At 31.8% G+C, this 22,513-nt stretch overlaps 1 protein-coding gene across 2 annotated transcripts; it reads left to right on the top strand.

Moving 5' to 3' along the window:
- Positions 1-13,945: 13,945 nt before the first annotated feature.
- Positions 13,946-20,005, top strand: LOC142631294 (PTI1-like tyrosine-protein kinase 3). 2 transcript variants are annotated; one of them, XM_075805435.1, is made up of 8 exons: positions 13,946-14,270; positions 15,599-15,776; positions 16,702-16,955; positions 17,075-17,201; positions 17,464-17,737; positions 19,059-19,191; positions 19,313-19,399; positions 19,526-20,005. In XM_075805435.1, exons 2-8 carry the CDS (start codon positions 15,683-15,685, stop codon positions 19,643-19,645), a joined length of 1,089 nt encoding a protein of 362 aa, XP_075661550.1. In that variant the 5' UTR covers positions 13,946-14,270; positions 15,599-15,682; the 3' UTR covers positions 19,646-20,005. The 2 variants fall into 2 exon arrangements, with proteins under 2 accessions (XP_075661550.1, XP_075661551.1); XM_075805436.1 differs by lacking the exon at positions 13,946-14,270 and adding an exon at positions 14,604-14,636.
- Positions 20,006-22,513: the final 2,508 nt, after the last annotated feature.

Here is a 22,513-nt window from a genome sequence, read left to right as displayed (position 1 = left end):
AGACGTCATGTGAGAAAGCATAGTGTTGCAATAATATCACAATTTAAACTCCAAATTTTAATTGAACTAAAAGTAGCCAAAACAATAAAAAGAATTATAGGTTAAACTCCAAATTTTAATTGAACTAAAAGCAAAAGCCTCATTTGAGAAAGTATGAGATTCTACTAAGTGGCGTATTCTATGTAAAGAGAATTGAAATATTCTCAAGTGTCACATCAGAGGTAAGGACAAATTAAATATTGATTTTTTGTTTCATTTGGTTTAATATTTCAAGTTTTTTCTAATTAAAAAATAACTATTTTTTGTATCTTTTGGTTCAATGTTTCAAGACTTTTTATTCCTCACACATACACACAAAACTCTCTGCGTTTTAATTCACCATTTTCACCTCTTGCACTTCTATCCTTTATATATACCTACTCATAGTTCTTCATGTCATCTCATGTCAAATATACATAGACAAAAAACGATGTCACTTACATTCAATCTTTCGACGACACCTACCTAACTCTAATATTGTTATTTCATCTAATCCTAACCCATATGAATTGACTATAACTAAAGAATGAGGTCTTGCATTTTATATTTAGTGACAATGACAATTACGATTTTGATATTAAGGTCGGTCTTTGTGGATTTAAGAGTTTTGTAAATGATGTGATTGACTTTATGTGTTTGGAATATGTATTTTGTTTTGGAATTAAGGAGAAAGAGAAAGACATTCTATATCAAATTTAATTCAATAATATTTCTTCAATTTTTTTCTCATTCCTTCAATTGGATAATTATAATGGATATATGTATACAATTTATAATTGTTGTTTTTTATGATGAACTCATTACTAATAAATTTCTATAATAATCTATATATATAATAATAGGTGAAGCTGAGAGAAACTCAAATTAAAATTCTAAATCAGAGTTCCAATTTTGCGTCATGTGTCCTAAATTATTTATTCTTAAAGAGTTTTATTTCTTAATTATAGAATTAAATGTGAGATCACATCATAAATATTCATCCAAATGAGTTATTAAGTATAAAAACCAAAGAGTCTAGAATAAATGAATCGTAAAAAAAAAAGTGCTTCACAATAATAAAAAATAGAAAATTTACATTTTATACCTAATAATATCCTTATAAAATTTTTTAGAGAGTTAACAAAATATAAAATGACTATCAATAGTATTTATATTATATTATATATATATATATAAGAATTACATTATGCATCTTATTGTATATCTTTAAGTATATCAATGCATATGCATGGAGTTACAAGCTAGTTATTCTATAATGCACATACAACATTCTCCAAAACAATCTTACATATATAAAATATACAACATTATATGTGCATCGCACAGTAACTTACTAGTTACCTTAATTGGTTTATAACTTAATGCTTAGAAACTACACTACACTAATTCAACCACAACAAAATAGCAATTAAACATTGAAGCTTTTAAAAAAAAATCTCATTAAATTACTCCTAAAAAACAATGTAGAAAACAAATTTCCAATAATATTTCATTATCATTACATTAATCCAATGACCACTTTATATAATTAGATAGATATTCCAAAATTTACTTAAAAAAAAAAAAAGTAATGCTACAGCCACAAATTATTTTACACTATTTTTACAAACTGTTGATGTGACCAGCTTCTTATTGGTTTTCATCTAAACCTACCATTAACATTACTTTTTCATTTACCAATAACCATTCACCACATCAACAGTTTGTAAAATTTTTTGTAAAAAAGTTTGTATCTCTAGCATTACTCTAAAAATAAAAAATAAAAATCTCAAAAACGTTTACTTTATAATTGCAAGTGAATGGGAATGGTGAGAGTTGAGTTTTAATGGGGGATGATCACATCAGTTTAATATTTATCTTGGAGTTATGTTTACTAATTAGGGTTTGGCATTCAATCCATTTTAATTTGGTCCAGTTTAATTCAATTCAGTCCATTTCGGTCCATTTTGGTTCATTTCGGTACATTTTAGTCCACATTGATATACTGCTTAAGAATTGGAAAAGACAGATTTTGGTTGAGAGTACTATCAATTATTTGAGTATTATCATTGTAATTATATGATAAGTTTTTATTATCAAGATAATCTCCTTAAGAGAATAAAAAATTTTAGTTGTACCAAAAGAAATTAGGAAAATATAATGCATAATAACAATAGTTAGAAGAATATGGACCCCTTCAAAAAAAAAATTCAGTAAAAAATACAAAAAATGATAAAATTATATATTTGTAAAAATAGAGAGATAGAAATTACTTTTAAATATTGTATAATTTTTAAGGAGAACAAATTATTTACAATAAAATTTAAAGTATAATTTATACATACCCACATTTCAAAATAATTATATATTCTCTTATATTACATGGACCTATGACTAGTTGTTAAAGAAAGCACAAGGCGAGAAGACAATCCACGACATCATATTTGCAAGACAAGGTTTGCACATGTCTCATTTGTTTTTTGCAGATGACAATCCAATCTTTAGCTGAGAGGAATGGCAATAGATCCTAGACATCCTATATATGTATCGGCAAGCATCAAGTCAACAAATTGATATGGAGAAAGACATTTTTTTTTTTTTGTGTGGGTAAATTGCATATTACATTTCTAAAGTTTGGAAGTGTTTGGATTTTATACCTTCAAGTTTCAGAATTTGGATTATACCTCATGAAGTTTGGATTTTACACCCTGACGTTTTAGAATTTAGATTTTACCCCTAAATTTTGAAGGTATAAAATCTAAATTCTGAAACATTAGAGTGTAAAATCAAAACATCCCAAATTTCAGGGTTTAATTTACAATTTACTCTTTTTTTTTTCAGCAGCAACAATGAATTAAGAGAACACGTAAATTAGTGGAAGAAGCTGGCTCTTTATATTGTTCTGCGTATATTACTGGAAGATGAGTAGAATATATTTTACGGATACATGCTTAGAAAAGCAATAGTTATTAGTTGGTATGGAAGTCAAAGTTCTCTGGCTGCGTGAAATTTAGAAAATTTCGAACATTTCGCTGTTGTGTTTATTTTGTATTTAATCATAAAATGACAAATGACCAAAAATCATAACAATGTAAATGTTTTTATTTTTTATTTATAAAAACGTTCTGTAACCTTATTGTGATTGTTTTAATTATGCTTAAAGGGGATTGGGATACATATTGAGGAGGAATTATTCGACACTCAGGGCCAATTGTGTCATCCTTGCACCATGTCACTGTGTGTTTTAATTGGCTAGATTAAAGTGAAATGTTATGTCTATAATATTTTCACAATAATTTTAGGTGATAAATTGTTACTAGTAGGCAAAAAAATAATTTCAGGCTCAAGTTAGATACAAAAACAGTGGTTGGCTCAAATTATTCCTAGATCAAATGAAGGTAAAATATCCTAGAATACTTAATGCAATTTAAAGTTAGAGTAAAAATGCCGTTAAACTTTGTGGGATTTTGGAGAAGTGGTTGGTCATACCCTTTTTTGGGAAAGCAGGTTGGTTCCCAAACTCGAACGTGAGACTTATTTGATTGTCCCTTTTGATGGAAGATACTTCTCATTGTACCGAAGCACGATCTTTAACAAGCACAATTCTTGCTTAGAGTCGAAAATTCATTGGTTTCTCTTAAGAATTTCTCTCTCTTGCTCTTGAATCAATAACCACAAATAATGCTAAGGTTATCCTAGGTGCCATTTGAAAGGAACCTAGGTTTCAAGTTCCATCGACATCTGATGGTTTTAGGTAATGATTTATGTCCATTGTCTTCCTTTTTTGAGTTATGAATAGGAGTTGAGCTATAAGATTTGGTTTGTTAACGTCTTCTATAATGCTTGTGCACCCTGATTTTTCTGTGCTACTGCTACCCATATGTACTGGTTTTAGCAACTAACAGTTCATAATAACATTGTTGAGAATAACTTGGGAATTTCACTGAATTTCATTCCAAGTCTTTGTAATATGCATGAATAATTCAGGCTTAGTTCGAATTCAAACTTTCCAAGAATGACTTGAGACATGTCGCATGCATCATCATGTTCTACTCCCAATTTTTAGCAGTTGATTTGTTCTGCTGTTCTGCATAATAATATTTTTTTGTTAGTTTAATTTTATTTGGCTATTGTTGGTTTGACTTATTGCTAACAATTTTTGTCCTTTGAAGTCAGGGCGGAACCACGTTCAAATTTTTTTTTTTTAATACTACGTATAATTATTAAATATTTGGAAAGCATTCCTAAATAAAAATAAAAATTGATCAATTGACTAAGTATTAAATATTTGGAAAGCATTATCCTATGCATAATGTTTTAGATCATTTGTGGTGTAGAAAACTCATTGGTTCCATTCTTTTTTATCCATTCAGGTAGGCAATTCTGTAAATTGATATTAAAAATGAAAATTTTAAGAATTTCACCATCCTTATTAATTTATATGAAAAGATTCTCATCTAACATAAATTTCATAAGAGATAATAAGTTTTTTTTTTTTTCGTATATATTTAAAACAAACTAGACAACTTTGTATATATACTCATTAAAGTTTAAAAAATAATAAGTTCTCTTTAAAAATTAATAGAAAATATATATACATCAAAGTGTTTTTTTTGGAGAATATATATACATCAAAATTGATACCTTTGTCTTATAAAAAAAAAAATTTGATTCCTTTGTATCCATCTAATAAAAAAAATATATATATATATATTTTTTATACAAGATAGAATTCTACTCTACCCTAATAGAATTCTACTCTAGTCTAATTTAAGTGTATATGTGTGTGAAACTTCCTCTTGGAGACTTGAACCCCGGCCCTTGCCCCTCACACCCCACAAACACTTATACTTGTGGAGTGACCATCGCACCAAGGGTGTGTGGTTGTGTATCCATCTAATATATTTATTTATGAATACTTTGTCTAATATTAGAATATATATATATATATATATATGTGTGTGTGTGTGTGTGCGCGCGCGCGCGCGTGTGTGTGTGCATGTATAAGGTGTGTTTGAACTGAGCATCATTCATTCTCCTCCTTTGTAGAGTCTCTCTGGTTGCCTCATCTACAACGCCTTCACCTTAGTGGTGTCTTCTCTCCACCACTCCTCAGACCTCCTTAGTTCTTTCCATCTTCCGCTTCACACCCACATGTACTTCTCCTTATTTTCTCCCATGGCAGATCCATACTTACACAAATATAAAGTAAAAGCCATTGGGTCATCCGTATCTCCTGCTCCCACAGGCTCAGGTCTAGCGAGTAGAAGATATCAACTCAGGTCGCGTCCCTCTACTCATTTTTTCGTTTTTCAAAAAAAAGTAAAAGTTATCTCAGCAAAGGCATTTGATTCCATCCATGGTGCTACTTTCAATGCCAAAGGTAATCGAAAGAAGGCTCTTGGAGATGGGCCAGATGGCCATCATTTGATCTCAAAGAATGCTCTTCAGGGGGCCATCATTTGATCTCAAAGAATGCTGTTCAGGTACGCCTTTTTGTGATATTGACTTCTCTCTTTCTGAATTTTGGACCCAAGTCTACAAATTACCATTTGATTGAAGTCCGCTGAAAATGCTATTAAAATTGGTAACATTGTAGGTAAATATTTAGAAATAGATAATTCAAATGGTGGGTTTGTGGCTTGGGAGAATTGTCAGGTTGTAAACAAGTCAAGCTTTGTCAAGTATTGAATATTCAAGCTCAACTCAACAATAAATATAAAATGTTCAAACTTGGCTTGAACTTGAACCAAGCTTACAAACTATGTTTAAGGTTTAGCTTGCCAAATAGTCCAAAAGCTTGAGCTTGAGCTTGACCTAGTTTTGGTTTGACTTGATTCATTAGTAAAGTCAATGGCGAAGCCACTTGAGGACCGTCCCCCACCCCCCCAAAATTTTGAAAAAAAAATCAAAAATTCTTTTTTGGAAATATCTTAAAATTTTAGAATGGGCTACTCAAAATTTTAAGCTAATCCAGTAAAAATTTAACCCAAAAATTTAATTTGGCAGAAAGGAAAAAACCCAAAAAATTAAATTTGGTAAAAATTAAAAATAAACAAACAAACAAAATCTACCATCTGGCCCAATAATTAGCCCACGTTCCTCCAAAACCCCTCACTCACCTTTTATAAATTCCAAATTTGCAACATATATAAACTCCAAAAAAAAAAGGAAAACAAAAAAATTAGGTTACTGTGTAATGTTCCAATTGCGCCGCTTGCCATGGCTAGTTAACCATGCCGCTAGTGTTCTTGCTGGGAGTTTGTAACACCACTCCTCAGCGGCAACACTGGTACACCTCTTTCTCTCTTGCCACTCTGTCGTTTGTTTGCTCAACACTACTGCTATATATTTGTTAATAACTGCTCAACACTGTTGTGAAGCAATTCACTTTGACCGACTAGTAAACTTCTAGACTAGGTAATGAAGTGTTGTACAGCTGTACAACATTTCACATATAATATTTTTATCTTTCTTTATTTTTTTTATAATAAGATATATTAGTTTTGTTCCGTTGATTTAGGGTCTGTTTGGATATCTGTGAAAACTGAAAACACTATAGTAAAATAATTTTTAAATGTGTGAATAGTACTGTGGGACTCATTTTTAATGAAAAAGTTGCTGAAAAAAGAGGTTTGTAGGTCCCGTGAACAGTGCACAAGACCCAATGAAAATGCTGAAATGCGCTTTTCAAAAAAAAAAAAAAAACGCAGACACTGGACACTAAACTTAGTATCCAAACGGATACTTAATGTTCTTTACATAGTACACTACAAATAATAATAATATATAATAATGTGGTTTATATTAGAATATTAGATTATCTATTTTATATGGGATAATAGTAGAAGGACAAATATTTGTTTAATTGTTTGATTTGATCTAATTGCACTTAAATAGTAATTTGCACTTCATTATTCACACGTTTTTTTTAACAAAAATTATAATATAAATCTTCAAAATTCAGAACCTATTAATCAATTTTTTATCCTAAATGCTGAAACATTAGATGTAACTTCTTAGAAAAGTTCTAAAATGTAAAAATATTAAAAATATTTTTTTTATCAATTTTTAGGATTTCCTCTAAGGCATGCTGGTTAGCAGGGTGAAAAGCTAGGCTTATATCCTTGGCTGGTGGATAGGGGTGGCCCAACAAACTTTGAGGCCTAAGGCGATATATTTAAATGAAGCCTTTTTATTATTAATTAAATAATATTTAACTAGTTTTCAATATCATAATTCTTATATAACAAAAATGCATTCTTTTTATCTTGTAATATGTTTTTTTTTTTTTTGAAGAAATGTTAAAACTATAATAAATTTTACTAAAAAAAACATATAAATGTTGTAGCAATGAATGTGATTAATGACATTTCAAGAAGATAATAAACAAGTATTTGAATGAATGATGTTAGGGATATTATAAACTTTATAACATGGTGCTTATAAAGATGTATCACTAAGCAATTTAAAAATGCATTTAATAGGTTGTTGACGTCTACAAGTCATATTAATTGTCACATCAATTTGTATAAAGGTTTTAAAGTAAAATTTATAGTATTTATAGTATTTTCCTATCACAATTATTTCTTGTAATTGGTGAATCATATTTGTAAGCCCTATGTATTTAAAATTGTAATATCTCTAGCATTACTCAATTCTTTGGTATTTCTTAAAAGTAGAAGAAAAATGTAAAACTAATTTTTTTTCATATATCTCAACAAAAAATATTTTAAAAAATATATATCTTAATTTTTGTCCCAAAATTTAGGAGTCTTTCTCTAGTAAGGGGTCCGAAGCGATTGCCTAAGTGGCCTAAGCCTAGGGCCGGCCCTGCTGGTAGAGCTGTCTTAATCCAACCCACTTACTCAGCTAATCCTTAGTATATTATGCAATTTGTTGCACTACCTTTTAATTCACTTAAAAAGATTAATCGTGTTAAATTGTTAATAGGAACTTTCTATGGGATCCTCTGATGATTCTAAGAGAATGCATTGGGTCAGGTGGGGAAAAGTAACACTAAAAGGATGGTGGCTTCGGCCAAGTATAAAAATCTAGCTCTTCTGGGTAAGCTAAATTGGAGGTTCAACACCAAGAGAGACTCTGTTTAGGCCAGAATCTTGGATAAAAGAAATACTGCTCCCCTAGTAGGCTGGCCTCCTTCAATCCTGACAGATTACCTTGTTCTTGCAATTGGAAAGCCTTAAGAGAAGATGCTGATGTTTATAACGAGGGCACTCGGTGGGTTTTGGGTAGGGGGGTTAGTAATGTACTAATGTTAGCTTTTAGAATGATGCTTGGTTGTCTGTGGAGCCTCTAAGGAAGCTTAGATACATGGTCCCTTATATCTCCAGGAGGTGGATAAAAAAAGTAACACCATTTATTTCCTTTGCTCCTCCTCTTTAGTGTGACCTTAGAAATAATAGCAATACCATTCTCTAAGCTGCTAACAATGAGGACAAGTACCACCGCGCACCCTTAGTGTGATGGTCACTCCTCAGGTATTAAGTGTTTGTAAGGTATGGGAGGTAAGGGTTGAGATTCAAATATTCAAGAGGAAGCTTCACACCGTATATACACTTAGATTAGACAAAAATAGAGTTTTCAATCTTACATCAAAAATTAAAAATAAAAACAATGAGGACAAGCCGGTTAGGGGTTTAGTGTATGTATAAGCCCATTGGGCTTTAAGCCCACTATGTTTATCTATATTTAACCACTACTCCATCCATTTGGCGTATCTCTGACGCCACGCTATTAGAGTCTGTAGACTACAAAACCACAAGACCACAGTATATTATTATTTGAGATATGTTTATGGAAGTCCTTTTACCTTGGTTTATGGAATAGTTTTGTATTTGTTTCACAAGTTAGTGTTTGGTCCACAAAGATATGGACTTGGATCTTGACAATTGGTCACATTCATATGGATCATACAATTTCGACAATATAAGCCATGTTTGAAGAATTATTTGTTGTTCTTGCTAGTTCCTTGTATTCATGGTTCGATCCTTTCCACCATTTCTTTGTGATAGCCAAGTCAGCATCCTTGAGATACAGCTGTTTTGATGCCTCTTGAGTCATTGATTCTTTTTTCGTATTTTGCAATGATATCGAATAAAAATAGAACAAGAAACTCATGCCATATATAGATCAATGATGAAGATCACACTTATTACAAGGCAGCTCCAACATAGGTTCAAACTTCAAAGACATCATCCTTTCTTTGAAAAAAAAAAAAAAACCAATAGTATCAGATATATGCCGCTCACAATTTAATATATAAATTGTGCTTGTTTATATTGCGCAGCATAGCATTACAAGGGATAGTTAATAAGATACTGTCATTTTTTAAGAATCATAAGGTATTTAACACCTTTTCCACAAGTAACAGAAGCCTCGAACTTCTATTTCTTATTCAAGATACGATTTGACTTAGCCTAGGTAAAAGGATTTCAGCATCCTTAAAACTTGACCATAGGTTAAGAGTTAAGACCAATCAAATCATAGTGACTAATCACATCTTAGAAATCTCAATGCTTGTAGGCCACTTCAATGACTTCATTCAGTTTATTTCTTCTCCAACACATGGTCACTGGCCCCCAAGTAAGCACAAGTAGTGCAAACAAATAAGGGTGAACACTCACACACATGAGAGTGAGAGCGCACACAAAGAGACTAGAGTCATCATTTAGTGGTGGCCTGATTGAGACTTGGAATCAACACACTCAACTTACCATCTGTATTTTTCTATTGCATATGGAAAATTTAAACAACTTTACAATAAAAAAAATAACTTTGTTTGGGTGAATGGTTTACTAATATAACATTTTTCTGGTTTAAGCATTGAATTAATACATTTATAGTTCAATTCGAAGTCATAGATTTTTAAATGATTAAGTCAAGTTTTTTTATTGGCTTAAAATAAAATGTCTTATCATAAACTGAAAGAACTTTATTTTTCATAAGTTCTCCTCTACATAAACAAAAGATTTTAAGCAGTATCTCCTGCAAATAAGTTTGATTATATCCTTTGTCTTTTCATAAATATGTTTAGTAGGATGATTTGAACTCTATATACTCAAATAACAATTTTCTATTAACAATAAATTTTCTTTCAAAATCTTTAAAAATAGGTTCTTGGATGTAACATATTGTGATTATATGTTTATCTATTTTCAAGCATCAACTTGAAAATTATGGGACATGTATGAATATACATGGTTCTTTTGAAAAAAAAGAAAAAGAAAAGCGCATTAACATAGCAATAATTTTTAAATTTTGTGACCCTAGCTAAAAGGCATTACTCAAATTGTAAACTTTTTAACATAAAATTACTCATACTTCTAAAAAGTCATTATTATTATACACACTTATTTAAAAAAATATATATATATATTTTTTGAGTACCAATCAATTTATAGATTAAAAAGTGATTTTATCTCAAAGGTGTCAAATCATTCAATTTTATATAAGAGCTAAGAGTTAAATCCTTAATTATCATTCTGAATCTAACTTAAACATAAGATATTTTTCAAAGTAGGAGTGAAGTGAATCAATGGACAAGACATTGAAATGCAAACTATAGACCGTCTTTACCACTTTCCATTCCTCTTTAATTCTAGTTTTGTTTCCTCATCTCTCAAAACTTGATAACTTGTAACGTTTTATCCAAATTTCATATTTGTTATAGAAATGAAGTTATTAATGGCCAATTGGTCAGCATTTAACAAGAGAAACAAATTTAGAGAAATTTCGAATGTATGTTTTACATAGTTTCCATCATTGCATGAGCATTTATATTCATCACAGTGACTTAGATTATCGTGCCGCTAAACAATACAAAAAAATAAAACTTGCTTTTCATTTTGTAACGTGTTTATTTGTATGTTACGAAAGGCATCTTATGAAGCACTTTTAGATTTGGAAAACATTCTCTCTCTCTCTCTTAACATAAATGCATATGTGCATAAACAATATATTTATGTATAACGAACACTGTCAATACCCTCTCATCGATATGGGGAACGATCGACCACCCGTGACATCAACGTGCAAATGAGCGAAAGGAAGCAACGAAGACCTTCGTTCTTTTGGAGAAGAGAATGTGCGGTGTGAATGAGTGCATGATGAATGTGTGAACCCTAGATGCATGTTTCTTTTTATCTAATTTTTTTTTAGGCAAAAGTTACACCTTCTAAGTTTAGGGCCACTTCAAAATCGGTTGCTTGACTTCAATAGTTTCAATTTACAATGATGTCAACTTTTTGTCCTAAATGACGTAGTTTATGGATGAGTTAATGTCAAGATGTAATAGCCAATAGTGTAAGTTGCAAGGTATGAAAGTTGAGGAATTGATTTATAAGTGACCCTAAACTTAGAGGGTGTAAAGTGAATTTCAACATTTTTTTTAGAAAGGTATTTTATGAGCTAAGAAAAATATACCCCCCAAAAAGACGTTTACTGTGTACATTGCTCGATTATGATACACTCCAGAAGTTGGAAAATGAAACAAGTGCTAGAACCTAGAAAGATCAATTTAGGATCTTACATATCTTTGAATAACAATAAATGAAAACCAACTCGCATAGGTCATTAATGCTCTTATGGTCTTGCGGCAGAACAAATGACTTGAAGGACAAACTAGTAAAGAAAGACTTACCAAGAAACTAGATTCTAGATTTTTTTTTTAAAGAGTATTAAATATTTTAACACACACATAAAACGAAAGGAGAGAATGTTTTTAAAGAAACTCACGGTGGTGTATGTCAAAAAAAGTCATTGCAGTACAATTATAGTCACCTCATTCTGCAACCATCATAATCCACAAATTTTTAAACACTTTTAGCACCGGAGGTAAAATGATAGTTTTACCGTATATAAGCATTTTTTTTAATAAATAAATAGTAGGGAGATCGAACTACAGATACCAAGCATTCTAATTTCCTAATGATTCTAATACGATTGGACTATCCCTTTAACCCTTCTTTATTGGTTTTGAAGTTCAATTGACATGTGATGCTTATAGGTAATGAGTTTTTTTTTTTTTTTAAATGAATAAATGTTGAGCTATAAGATAAATCTGGTTTGTGAACGTCATTGATCATACTTGTGCACCTTTAAACTACTCACAGTATTTGTTTAATATAATTTGAACCATTGACAAAATGTCATAACCTTTTTTATATTTTATTTTTGTGTAAATTGCAAATTCCATTTTTTTTTAATGAATAAATGTTGAACCTGGTTTGTGAACGTCATTGATCATACTTGTGCACCTTTAAACTACTCACAGTATTTGTTTAATATAATTTGAACCATTGACAAAATGTTATAACCTTTTTTATGTTTTATTTTTATGTAAATTACAAATTACACCCCTAAAGTTTGGAGGTAATTAGATTTTACACCCTAAAATTTTAAAATTTGAATTTTACCCCATAATATTTGGAAGTGTTTGGATTTTATATCCTAACGTTTTAGAATTTAGATTTTAGCTCCTATATTTTAGAGGTGTTTAGATTTTATCCCTAAAGTTTGGAAGTATTTGAATTTCACACCCTAAAATTTCATAATTTTGGGATGTAAAATCCAATTACTTACAAACTTTAAGGAGTAAAATCCAAATTTTGAAACGTTCGGATGTAAAATTTAAACACCCCTAAACGTTAGGGGTAAAATCCAAATTTTGAAACCCCATGATGTAAAATCTAACCGCTCCCAAATTTTAGGAGTGCAATTTGCAATTAACCCTTTATTTTTTAAAAATAGTATGAGTTTAAATTTATTGTTAATCCTTAAAATTTAACCAATGAACCATTTTAGTCCATTATATAACTTGATTAAGCTAAAAATTAATCCGTCATTTTATAGGAACAAAAAACGACCACTATAAATTATTTGAAACTAAAATCAAATTTATTGAAGAGTAAAAGCGATTCATTAAATTTTTCAGACACTAAAAGCGATCATTTTAAATTTTAGAAACTATAATCATTCATAAACTTTCTTTTAATGATGCATTGTATTTTCCTCATTAAAAAAAAAAAAGGTATTTTGACCCACAATGTACTGCCAAATCATGGAATGGCAAGGTATTCGTTGACGGACTAAAGAGAATAATAATTAGAAGTGCAAAAAGAAGGAAGGAGGCCAGCAGTGCAAGGCACTCTGAAATGAGAAAAAGTGCCGACAAAGCAACCCTTTATTCTAAAATCAGCAGATACCCAAACAGATAACACCACTTTCTTTTTACCTTCTCCTCTTCTTTTATTTTTATTTCCTCCCAACAAATCTAAAACAAAAATAGAATAAATTACTAATTTTTATAAAAGGTCAACTTACTAAATTATTCACACGTCTATTTTTAGTCGCAACTTTCAGATGGTTTATATTTAACTAATACGTGTGAAAATACAAATTACATCAATTAAGTTTAGTTATTTATCATTTTAGTCCTTTAAGTTTTATGTTTGTTATTTTGGTTTAGTAAGTTTTCATTTCATGTCGGTGTTAGTTCGTTCCGTTAAAAACATTATCATTAAGAAAGATTTTTTTTTTTTTCAAGAGGAAATTTTAATAAAATTTTAGTCATGATTTACTTGATAGGTCAGACGATTTATACAAATTACTAAATCATTCACGTTTATTTTTAGTCACGATTTACTTGATAGGTCAGGCATTTATATTTAACTAATATGTGTGAAAATACAAATTACATCAATTTATAATAAACAGGAGAGAATAACAAAAAAAATATACCATAAACAAAACTTAAAGAGTGAGAATGGAAATTAACCAAACTTAATCGTTGTAATTTACATTTTTGCCTAAATAGCTTCACAAATTGCCACGTAACAAGGTAAAAAAAAAAAATTTACCAGAGGCAGAAAAATTAATATTTCTTATTTTGAGGCGCGGAGAGAATACGTGTGTTGTATGCTGTATAAGATATTTAACAAATTGTTAATAAAAGGGAATGTAAAAGGAGAAAAACAGAGAGCCACCCCGCGTTGCCTCTCTGTCTTTTTCCTTTTTCCATTAGTTTTTTGGTTTTCTTTCTCTCCCCAAAGTCCCAAAACTCGTAAAACCAAAACATTAAAACAACTTCTCTCTCTGCTGCTGTTGTCGTTGTTGTTGTTGTTGTTGTTGCTGTTGTTGTTGTCGTCTAAAAACGCAATCTATAGCTGGAGAGACAAAGACACAGAGAGAGAGAGAGAAACAGAGAGAGAGAGAGACAGAGAAACAAAAAGGTATTTATTTATTGTTGTTGTTTTTTTTGATTCAGTCCTGTAATTTCGGGTTCTGATCTAAAGCCTAATTTGGGTCTTGTGTTTTTTTTGTCCAATCTGTCAATTCTCTTCGCCATTAATTTCTCTATTCTATCCTTTCATTCCCAGTATTCAATTTATTCCCTATATATCTATCGCTAATTTTGTTTAATATTTCTCTTTTTTTTTCCCCCAAATTTGTTGAGTAATTCATCAAATTTGGGATCTGGGTTTTGCTTATTTTGCTTATATTTTTGGGGTGGCATTGTTAAATTATTATTTTTTAAATTTGATTGTGGGTTTTGGTTTATGGAGCGTGGAGATTTTCAACGTCGACGTGGTTTAGTGGTAAGGATTAATGGGTCTCTCTTTGTTTCTATCTAGGAGATTAGGAATTTTGAGATTCCACGTTGCTTTTTGGGATGTTGATTCTGTGTTCAAATTTCTGGGTTGTGAATGATTTTGTGTAATTTGCATTGGCGTGGGAATTGTTTCCTTATCTTGGGTTATGTTTTTGGAAAATTTTCACTTTTGTTTTTGTTGTGCTTTCCTCTTTTTTCTTATTATTATGGGAACAAATCCTATGATTAAATCCTAACTAGTTCAATAATTGACCCTATTTATATAAAATTAAATTAATATGATTAATAATTAATTCCTAATCATTTATGGGTTTTCCAGATTAAGCACATTATTGCTCTGCTTTCCCATGTTATATAACTTTTTTTTTTATGAATTATTATTTTTGTTTTTATGATATTCAAATAATTATTTCTTCTGCCTTGGATGTGTTAGTTGTCTCTGTGTGATAATATCTGCTAATAACAAAAACAACTTGAAGAGTGTAAGAGACCATTAATTTTTTTTCTTTGTTATTTTTGTAATGTAATTGTGGAAGATTGCATATTGGCTTTTTCCTGTATTTTTGTTAAATTATTATTTTTAATAATAAATGAATGTTTACACAACCAAGGTGGATTTATCGATTTAAAAAAAACACACACACACAAGGGAGAGGGAATGAGGTTCTAACACAAAGATAGGTTGTTTGTGTGGAATTTAGCCTCTTTTGAATTTTTATTTTTTAGGTTTTCTGCTATCCAAGCTAATAACCCAGTTTTTTGGATTAAATAATTCAGCAGTTGTAAGCCGACACTGTATACGACATCGTAAATTACTGGCCTTTATCCTTTATCACCTTTCTAGGATCCCGTTGGCACATTGTTCAATATCATTTGCATATTTGTTTTACAATTTGATGGTTAAATTAAGATGTTAAATGTTCAATGAATATTTGTGGCACCATGCAGGCACATGCGCCTCCTCCTGGTTACTTTGTTCGTCTGGATACCACTAGTGCTCAAGACAGTCTAGATCTGAGGAAGAGAGTCAGAATGCGTAGGTGGCTCTGTTGTACTTGTCAAGCAGAGGAGGCTTACCAATCAACCGAAAATGAGCGTTTGAAGAGCCCCAAAAATTATGCAGATGGTATATTGTTTTTGACTCTCACTTTATGCTTGTGTAAATTTGACCAATGGAAAAAGTAAAACAATATATGTGTACTGATTTGGTTATAGTAATAGAAGTTAAGAAGCAAATTAATTATTGGTTCCATCTGAAATGTCTTCGTACATCCTATTAATTGTAACGTGTAGATATGTTTCTCTTTCCAACTGTAAGTAGAAACTGGAGGCCTGAAATATTGATCTGAATTTTGGGAATTGTAAGGTTGGTGGGGCTACCTAGAAGCTTTAATAAATAGAACTAATAATGCATTTATGCTCTCTAGGCCACAGCCACAGCCACAGCCACCACACAGCTTCTGTCACCGTCATAATTGCTAGTTGCATTATTTGAATGCCATACTGACCGTGCCGTGCCACCTTTGTCAAATCATTGCTCTACAGCTAAACATTGTCTTTTTTTTTTTTTTTTGTTTGTTAGCAAGGATTTATTCATGAATGGTTTGATAACTTCCCTTCTGAGTTTGTTAATTTCCCTTTTGCTTCTAGATTAAGACCTTTTTGGAATACTTACGTCAGTTACGTGAGAAATCTGAATGTAGTATAGGAATTAAAATATCCTCCTGTTTGTACATTGAATTTGAAACTAATAATTATTTATTTAAAAAAATTTAGCAAAGAGGGTGTTCACCTCCTATATCAACGTGATTGTTATGGGAGGTGAACACCATCTTTGATAAATTGCTTGACTGCATCATTAGTAGTTTCAATAGCGAAGTAAGCTGTATAGATTGATGTGCAATATTATGAATTTTTTGTGGAATGAGATATAAATTCATCTGTATTAATTTCTAGTCTCTGCCATGCATACTCACTTTCTTTTGACAGATCAGTAAATAATATGTAATCTTATGTTCTTTACCTCTTGTATCTCATCTTCTTTGATTTAGGGCACCTAAAAGCCTCTAGGGTGGCAGCTCCTGTCAAACCTGAAGTGCAAAAGCCAGCACCACCAATTGAAGTGCCTGCATTGTCTCTGGATGAACTGAAAGAAAAGACTGATAATTTTGGATCAAAGGCCTTGATTGGTGAAGGGTCATATGGAAGAGTATATTTTGCAAACTTGAGTAATGGAAAAGCTGTGGCAGTGAAAAAGCTTGATGTTTCATCTGAGCCCGACACAGATTCTGATTTTTTGACACAGGTGTCTCTAACATTAATATAGAATCAGTATCTTATCTTTATTAGTAAAGCAATTTAGTTTGATATTTTATTTTCCTTTTAGTTTGTTGACATATCTGGCTGCATTGATATTCTTGATAGGTTTCCGTGGTTTCAAGATTGAAGCACGATAATCTTGTTGAGCTCCTTGGTTACTGTGTGGAGGGAAATCTTCGTGTGCTTGCATATGAGTTTGCAACCATGGGATCTTTACATGACATATTGCATGGTAGGCAAAGCCCGCTTGTCCTATTTCAAATCTACAATTGGCTTTCACTCACCTGAATTAGTATTGTAGAAAGTGTGATTTTGATATGATTGGTATTAAAAATTACAGGTAGGGAGGGGGTGAGGGTATCATCTACTTCCTTAGTAGATTTTATGGATCTCTTTACATTTTAATTTTGAATTTATTAGGAGACTCTATCATTTAAGAGTACTCCCCCCCTTTTTTTTAATAAAATTAATTATGACTGTGTACAAAATTACAGGTAGGAAGGGAGTTCAAGGGGCACAACCTGGTCCGACACTTGACTGGATGCAGCGGGTTAGAATTGCGGTTGATGCAGCAAGGGGATTGGAATATTTACACGAGAAGGTTCAACCCTCCATAATACACAGGGATATCAGATCTAGCAATGTGCTTCTCTTTGAAGACTTCAAAGCCAAGGTTGCAGATTTTAACCTTTCAAATCAGGCTCCAGACAATGCTGCTCGCCTCCATTCTACTCGAGTTTTGGGAACCTTTGGTTATCATGCTCCAGAGTAATGTTTCTGAAACTCCATTCTCTTGCGCTTATACTTTCATTATTATTTTCCATGAAATTATTGTTTAGATAGTTTAATGCTTTGGTTATATGGTTTTTGTGTACATTTTACTGATTGATGCAACCCCAACATACTTGCGAAGGATCAGTTTTCAATGTATCATCAGACTTAAACCATACTATTACAGCTGTTAATTATTTTCTTTCCTCTTTTTTGTTTTGATTTTTTCAATTTAAATGCTCTAACTAATGCCAATGAGCTCTTATCTTAAATGGCACCTTCTCTTCTTGTTAGAAAATGGTGAATGGTAAGATCTTGGGTTTATGACCACCAAGTGTTAGTGTAACTTACCAATTAAAAAAAAAGGAAAGAACTGTTAGGTTGGGAAATATTATCTGAAACATGAACCATTTAGGTAATGCTTGTCCTGAATTAGTGCCAGTACAGCTGTTACCTTGAAAAGCAAGTCGAGCATCGGTGCGATGGCAAGTGCCTTTGAAACATCTAAGGAATAGGACAGCCTATTAGCCCAACAGGTTTCTAATAGAAGGCAATTTACAAGGGATCAAATTTTGTTGGTTGAGTGCACCTTAGGACCACGCTTATGGGGTCACTTGTTAAACTCTCCCTCACTTCCTTTTTGCTGAGGAACACAATCCAAAAGAACAAAATAAATAATAATATTTATAATAATCTACTTTGTTTTTATTCCAATAAGCAAACAAATATATAACAAATATAGGTAATGCTAAAGCTTTTTTTGAAATTATCTTGAGAGAATTCTTTGGATCTTCAATTGGTAGTTTACATTATGATGATACTTATTCAAAATCAATTTGGTTGTCATATTAAAAGAGCCCAATCACTTGATGGTGTTATGTAGCATAAGTTAATTTTAAGAATGTTTTGAATGGCTTTCAGTAGTCTAGACGGGGCATTTATTCTATAAACTTTATACTCTCATAATAGTCATATTCAGCACACTGACATTGTGTTAGATACTTGCACAAGCTGGAAGGCTATATTTTTCTAATAAATATCTCTCTCATCATGGATCTAATTGTTAGTTTTGGCAAAGTTTTAGCCCTCCAACTGTTCTAAAGTGTATGAAGCTGCTGCTTTTCCACACCACAATGATATTTTTAGGTGTTCTTAGTATATTAGTATGATCACCATGCAGATTACTTCTTTAAAGGCAATAAATGGAGGGAGAATTGTTTATGACGTAAATTCATGGCTGCTTTTCGTTGTATATTAGAGAGATAATATTGGCTATGAAGGATTTTGTATAATTTGTCCTCTTAAAATGATTTTACAGGTATGCAATGACTGGACAGTTGACTCAGAAGAGTGATGTGTACAGCTTTGGGGTTGTTCTTCTTGAGCTTCTGACTGGGAGGAAACCTGTTGATCATACCATGCCTCGTGGACAACAGAGTCTTGTGACTTGGGTGAGTTTGTCTGCCTTGTTTCTTTCAGTGTGATTATTTTTATTCTGTTTCTCTGGCATGTCTTTTGTCTACCTGCTCTTTCAAATTTGGTATGGTTTTATCATGAAACTCTTTTTTATAGGCTACTCCAAGGTTGAGTGAAGACAAAGTTAAACAGTGTGTGGATCCCAAACTGAAGGGAGAATATCCTCCTAAAGGAGTTGCTAAGGTCTCTCTCTCTCTCTCTCTCTCTCTCTCTCTCTTCACCCACACACACACATCTAAACTCAAATCTAATTTTCATTAATAAGTAGTAGCTTACAAATGTGGTCATGCTTTTTGTTTGGGAATGCAGTTGGCAGCTGTGGCAGCATTGTGCGTGCAGTATGAAGCTGAGTTCCGGCCAAATATGAGCATTGTTGTCAAGGCTCTCCAGCCACTTCTGAAGCCGATTGCCCCAGCTCCAGAAACTTGAACAAATCGATTCAGTTTTTTCCCTTGTGTTGGAATTTTCTGCCTGTGCACAGTTTGGTTTCATATGTTTTCTGATTTCATCAAATTCTATATTTATCTTTTTTTTTTCTTTTTATAATTTCTCGTATATGAGATCGGATGTGTAGGATTGGACTTGCCCCTTCATGCCATTACTAACTGCTGTCTGTTGCTGGTATGCACCTGGGTTTTGAAGTCTATGTAGTCATAAATTGACTATGGGATTGGGTGTGGAAGATGTGTTTCTCACTGGATATTATTTGCTGCCTGTTCATATTTGTGGTATAAATGGGCTCTCCTTGCGAGTATTTGTTATCCTATTCAGTAATATGGTTTGAGTCTAGGCTTGATTCCAGTTGAACTATTCATATTAACAGTCTTTGCTTATTTCTCACTTCTATATCTTGACTACAAGAACACATTGGATCTGAAATGTATGTTTAAAAAATGACCCAGTTGCTAGTGTCAGAACGCCCGGTGCAAATAGCTACCAATATGTGCTCTAAAGCATAATTATTGTGGAGCAGTTATATTTCTCCAAAAAAAAATGTGGAGCAGTTATATATGGATAAACGAATCCTATATTACTATGTGATGATTTAAGAGCCTCATTTAGCAGTTATATATGCTTATAAGTTACTGTCCATGAGACTTGCTCTTGAACATGATTTATGTAAGCACGTGAACTGAGGCAGGTCTTAGCGGCCAATTTTTTTACTCTTTCTGTTTAGTAATCTTATTTTAGTTGCCATTCCGTTCAGATAATAATCATATGTAGTTTCTCCAGATAAACCCTCATGACCTGGCAGGTCCATTAATTAAAGCTATTGCATCCGTCTTCGATAAAAGAATAAAGAAAAAAGAAATTTTATACATATAACTTACTTTGGATGTTTTGAGGGGAAGGAATGGTCTATTCCGGAAATTAAGGGGTGTTTGGCAGTATAATTTTAAGTTTTTAACACATTTTAAACAACATTACACATATTTTCACACATTTTTTTACCTACACGTATATTAAAAATGCTCAAACAATCTTAACTCAAACAGTCAAACTACTCTCTCAAACACCCCCTAAATTTTTCTTGCTCCACACCATGTTGACTTGGAGTTTGGTTTTTAATCTTTTTCCAAGTTATAATTTTTTTAGAAATAATTGACCTTTGTAATTTAAGAATTTAATGTATTGTTACCAGTGTACACCCCTGGTGTATTGGATCTTTGATCAATACAATATCGTTATTATTATTATTATTATTATTATTTTAATTCTTACCTTTATAATGATTTTGGGAAACGAAAGTATAGAATAAAAATATATTGGATTAATTTGCATTTTGCCCCTTAAACTATAGGATCAACTTCAACGTCTATGAGGGTTCAAGCAATAACCTTATAGTAATAATATTTTTTTACCGGGTGGGGTCAGTTGCTTGTAAGAGTTTGATTAATAGTTAGGAATTAGGATTGTTGTACAGTATCTTCTATGACGTGCAACTAACCTAAGTGAAGTTCTCATACTTCATAACAATAACAATAAAAATAAAAATAAAAAGATGGCCAAAATAAACAATTAAACTAGCCTTTTTAAATATAAGTTTGTTCAGGATGTTTTGTGACAAGGGCCAAAAATGCAAGAACAGCCTAAATCTCCACTTGGCTTCAGTATAAGTGATCATGGAGAGTCAAACCCAAAATCCCAAATGTATGATGAACAAAGACTAGTGATGGTTTAACAAGAGAGAGAATTAAAATACCAATGGCAAAAATGTAGAAAAATACTTAAAAACAATAGGTTTGAAACTTTGACACACAGACAGCATGAAGAGGAAATTGAGAGAGGTCGTGAGGAAGAGTAGGGTTCCTCTATACCAACATTTTCACCCCAAGTTTTAGAATTGTGAAAATGTCTGCTAGCTAAGTGTGCTTTTACTCTAAAGTTTCAGCTCCAAGGGTAAAAGCATGATTTGCTTGTTTGAATTTGATTAGGGCATTTTGTATTAAATTTAGGGTGCTTTTAGATATTGATTTTTTTTCAATAGAAGAGGCTTTGAATCCCAAATGTATCAATCAAACAGGTTATTGTTAGATTTGCTTTAATTGGGTAAGAGAGTTAGCATGTTTTTTTTATACATAATTTGGGAAATAAAATGGTTTGCTCTCTTTGGTTGATTTAAATTAGCCATTTCAGACTATTAGAATGCTCACCTAACTAAGGGCTAGCAGCTAAAGTTGGCTAATGAAAGTCAACCATGTTTTAGAGGCAAAAAACGTTAGTGCTGAAAACTTGGGTTACAAACAGCAAGAGCATAAGACCTCATTGGAGGTAGAAATTTTAGGCACAAGCCCTCCTCCATGAGCTTGAGGTGCTACCAATGTCCCTTTCTACTTGGTGGCACACATGGACTTTACTCATGCAAAATGTTTGGGAAAAAAAAAAAAAAAAAAAACTAATACCCTCCAAACCACACTCCCTCAATTCCCTAAAATGTTACATAGGCTTGGGCCATGCTTAAAAAAATAAAATAAAATACTAGCCTCATCAAATGCGCATTGCGCATACGATGTGACTTTTTATTTTTATTTTTTGATTTAGTGTTATAATTTTATATTCATTTTTCTCTTTTAATTCAATGCAAAATGCACATTAACCATTTATTGCAAAAATAACACTCTCCCATGGCTCCACCCAAATTGTAAAGGTGTATAAAGTGAGTTCTTAAAAGGAAAGACGTACCTAAATATAAATATAATCACATTGATGGTAATGATTCCTCTTCTAAATATAAACACAATCACATTGCTGGTTATTATTTCTCTTCTACATTTAACTTTAAAACAATGTAGAAGA

Source organism: Castanea sativa, chromosome 4, assembly GCF_040712315.1.
Source record: "Castanea sativa cultivar Marrone di Chiusa Pesio chromosome 4, ASM4071231v1".
In the NCBI taxonomy this organism is placed as follows: Eukaryota; Viridiplantae; Streptophyta; class Magnoliopsida; order Fagales; family Fagaceae; genus Castanea; species Castanea sativa.
This window is presented reverse-complemented; position numbering and strand designations above follow the sequence as displayed.

What these genes read in the sequence shown, in the direction of transcription:
- LOC142631294 (XM_075805435.1), top strand. Translation starts at nt 15,683, where the DNA reads ATGCGTAGGTGGCTCTGTTGTACTTGTCAAGCAGAGGAGGCTTACCAA. An exon ending in TTTGGTTATCATGCTCCAGA is followed by an intron (nt 17,738 to 19,058) that starts GTAATGTTTCTG and finishes ATGATTTTACAG; the next exon opens with GTATGCAATGACTGGACAGT. An exon ending in AACAGAGTCTTGTGACTTGG is followed by an intron (nt 19,192 to 19,312) that starts GTGAGTTTGTCT and finishes TCTTTTTTATAG; the next exon opens with GCTACTCCAAGGTTGAGTGA.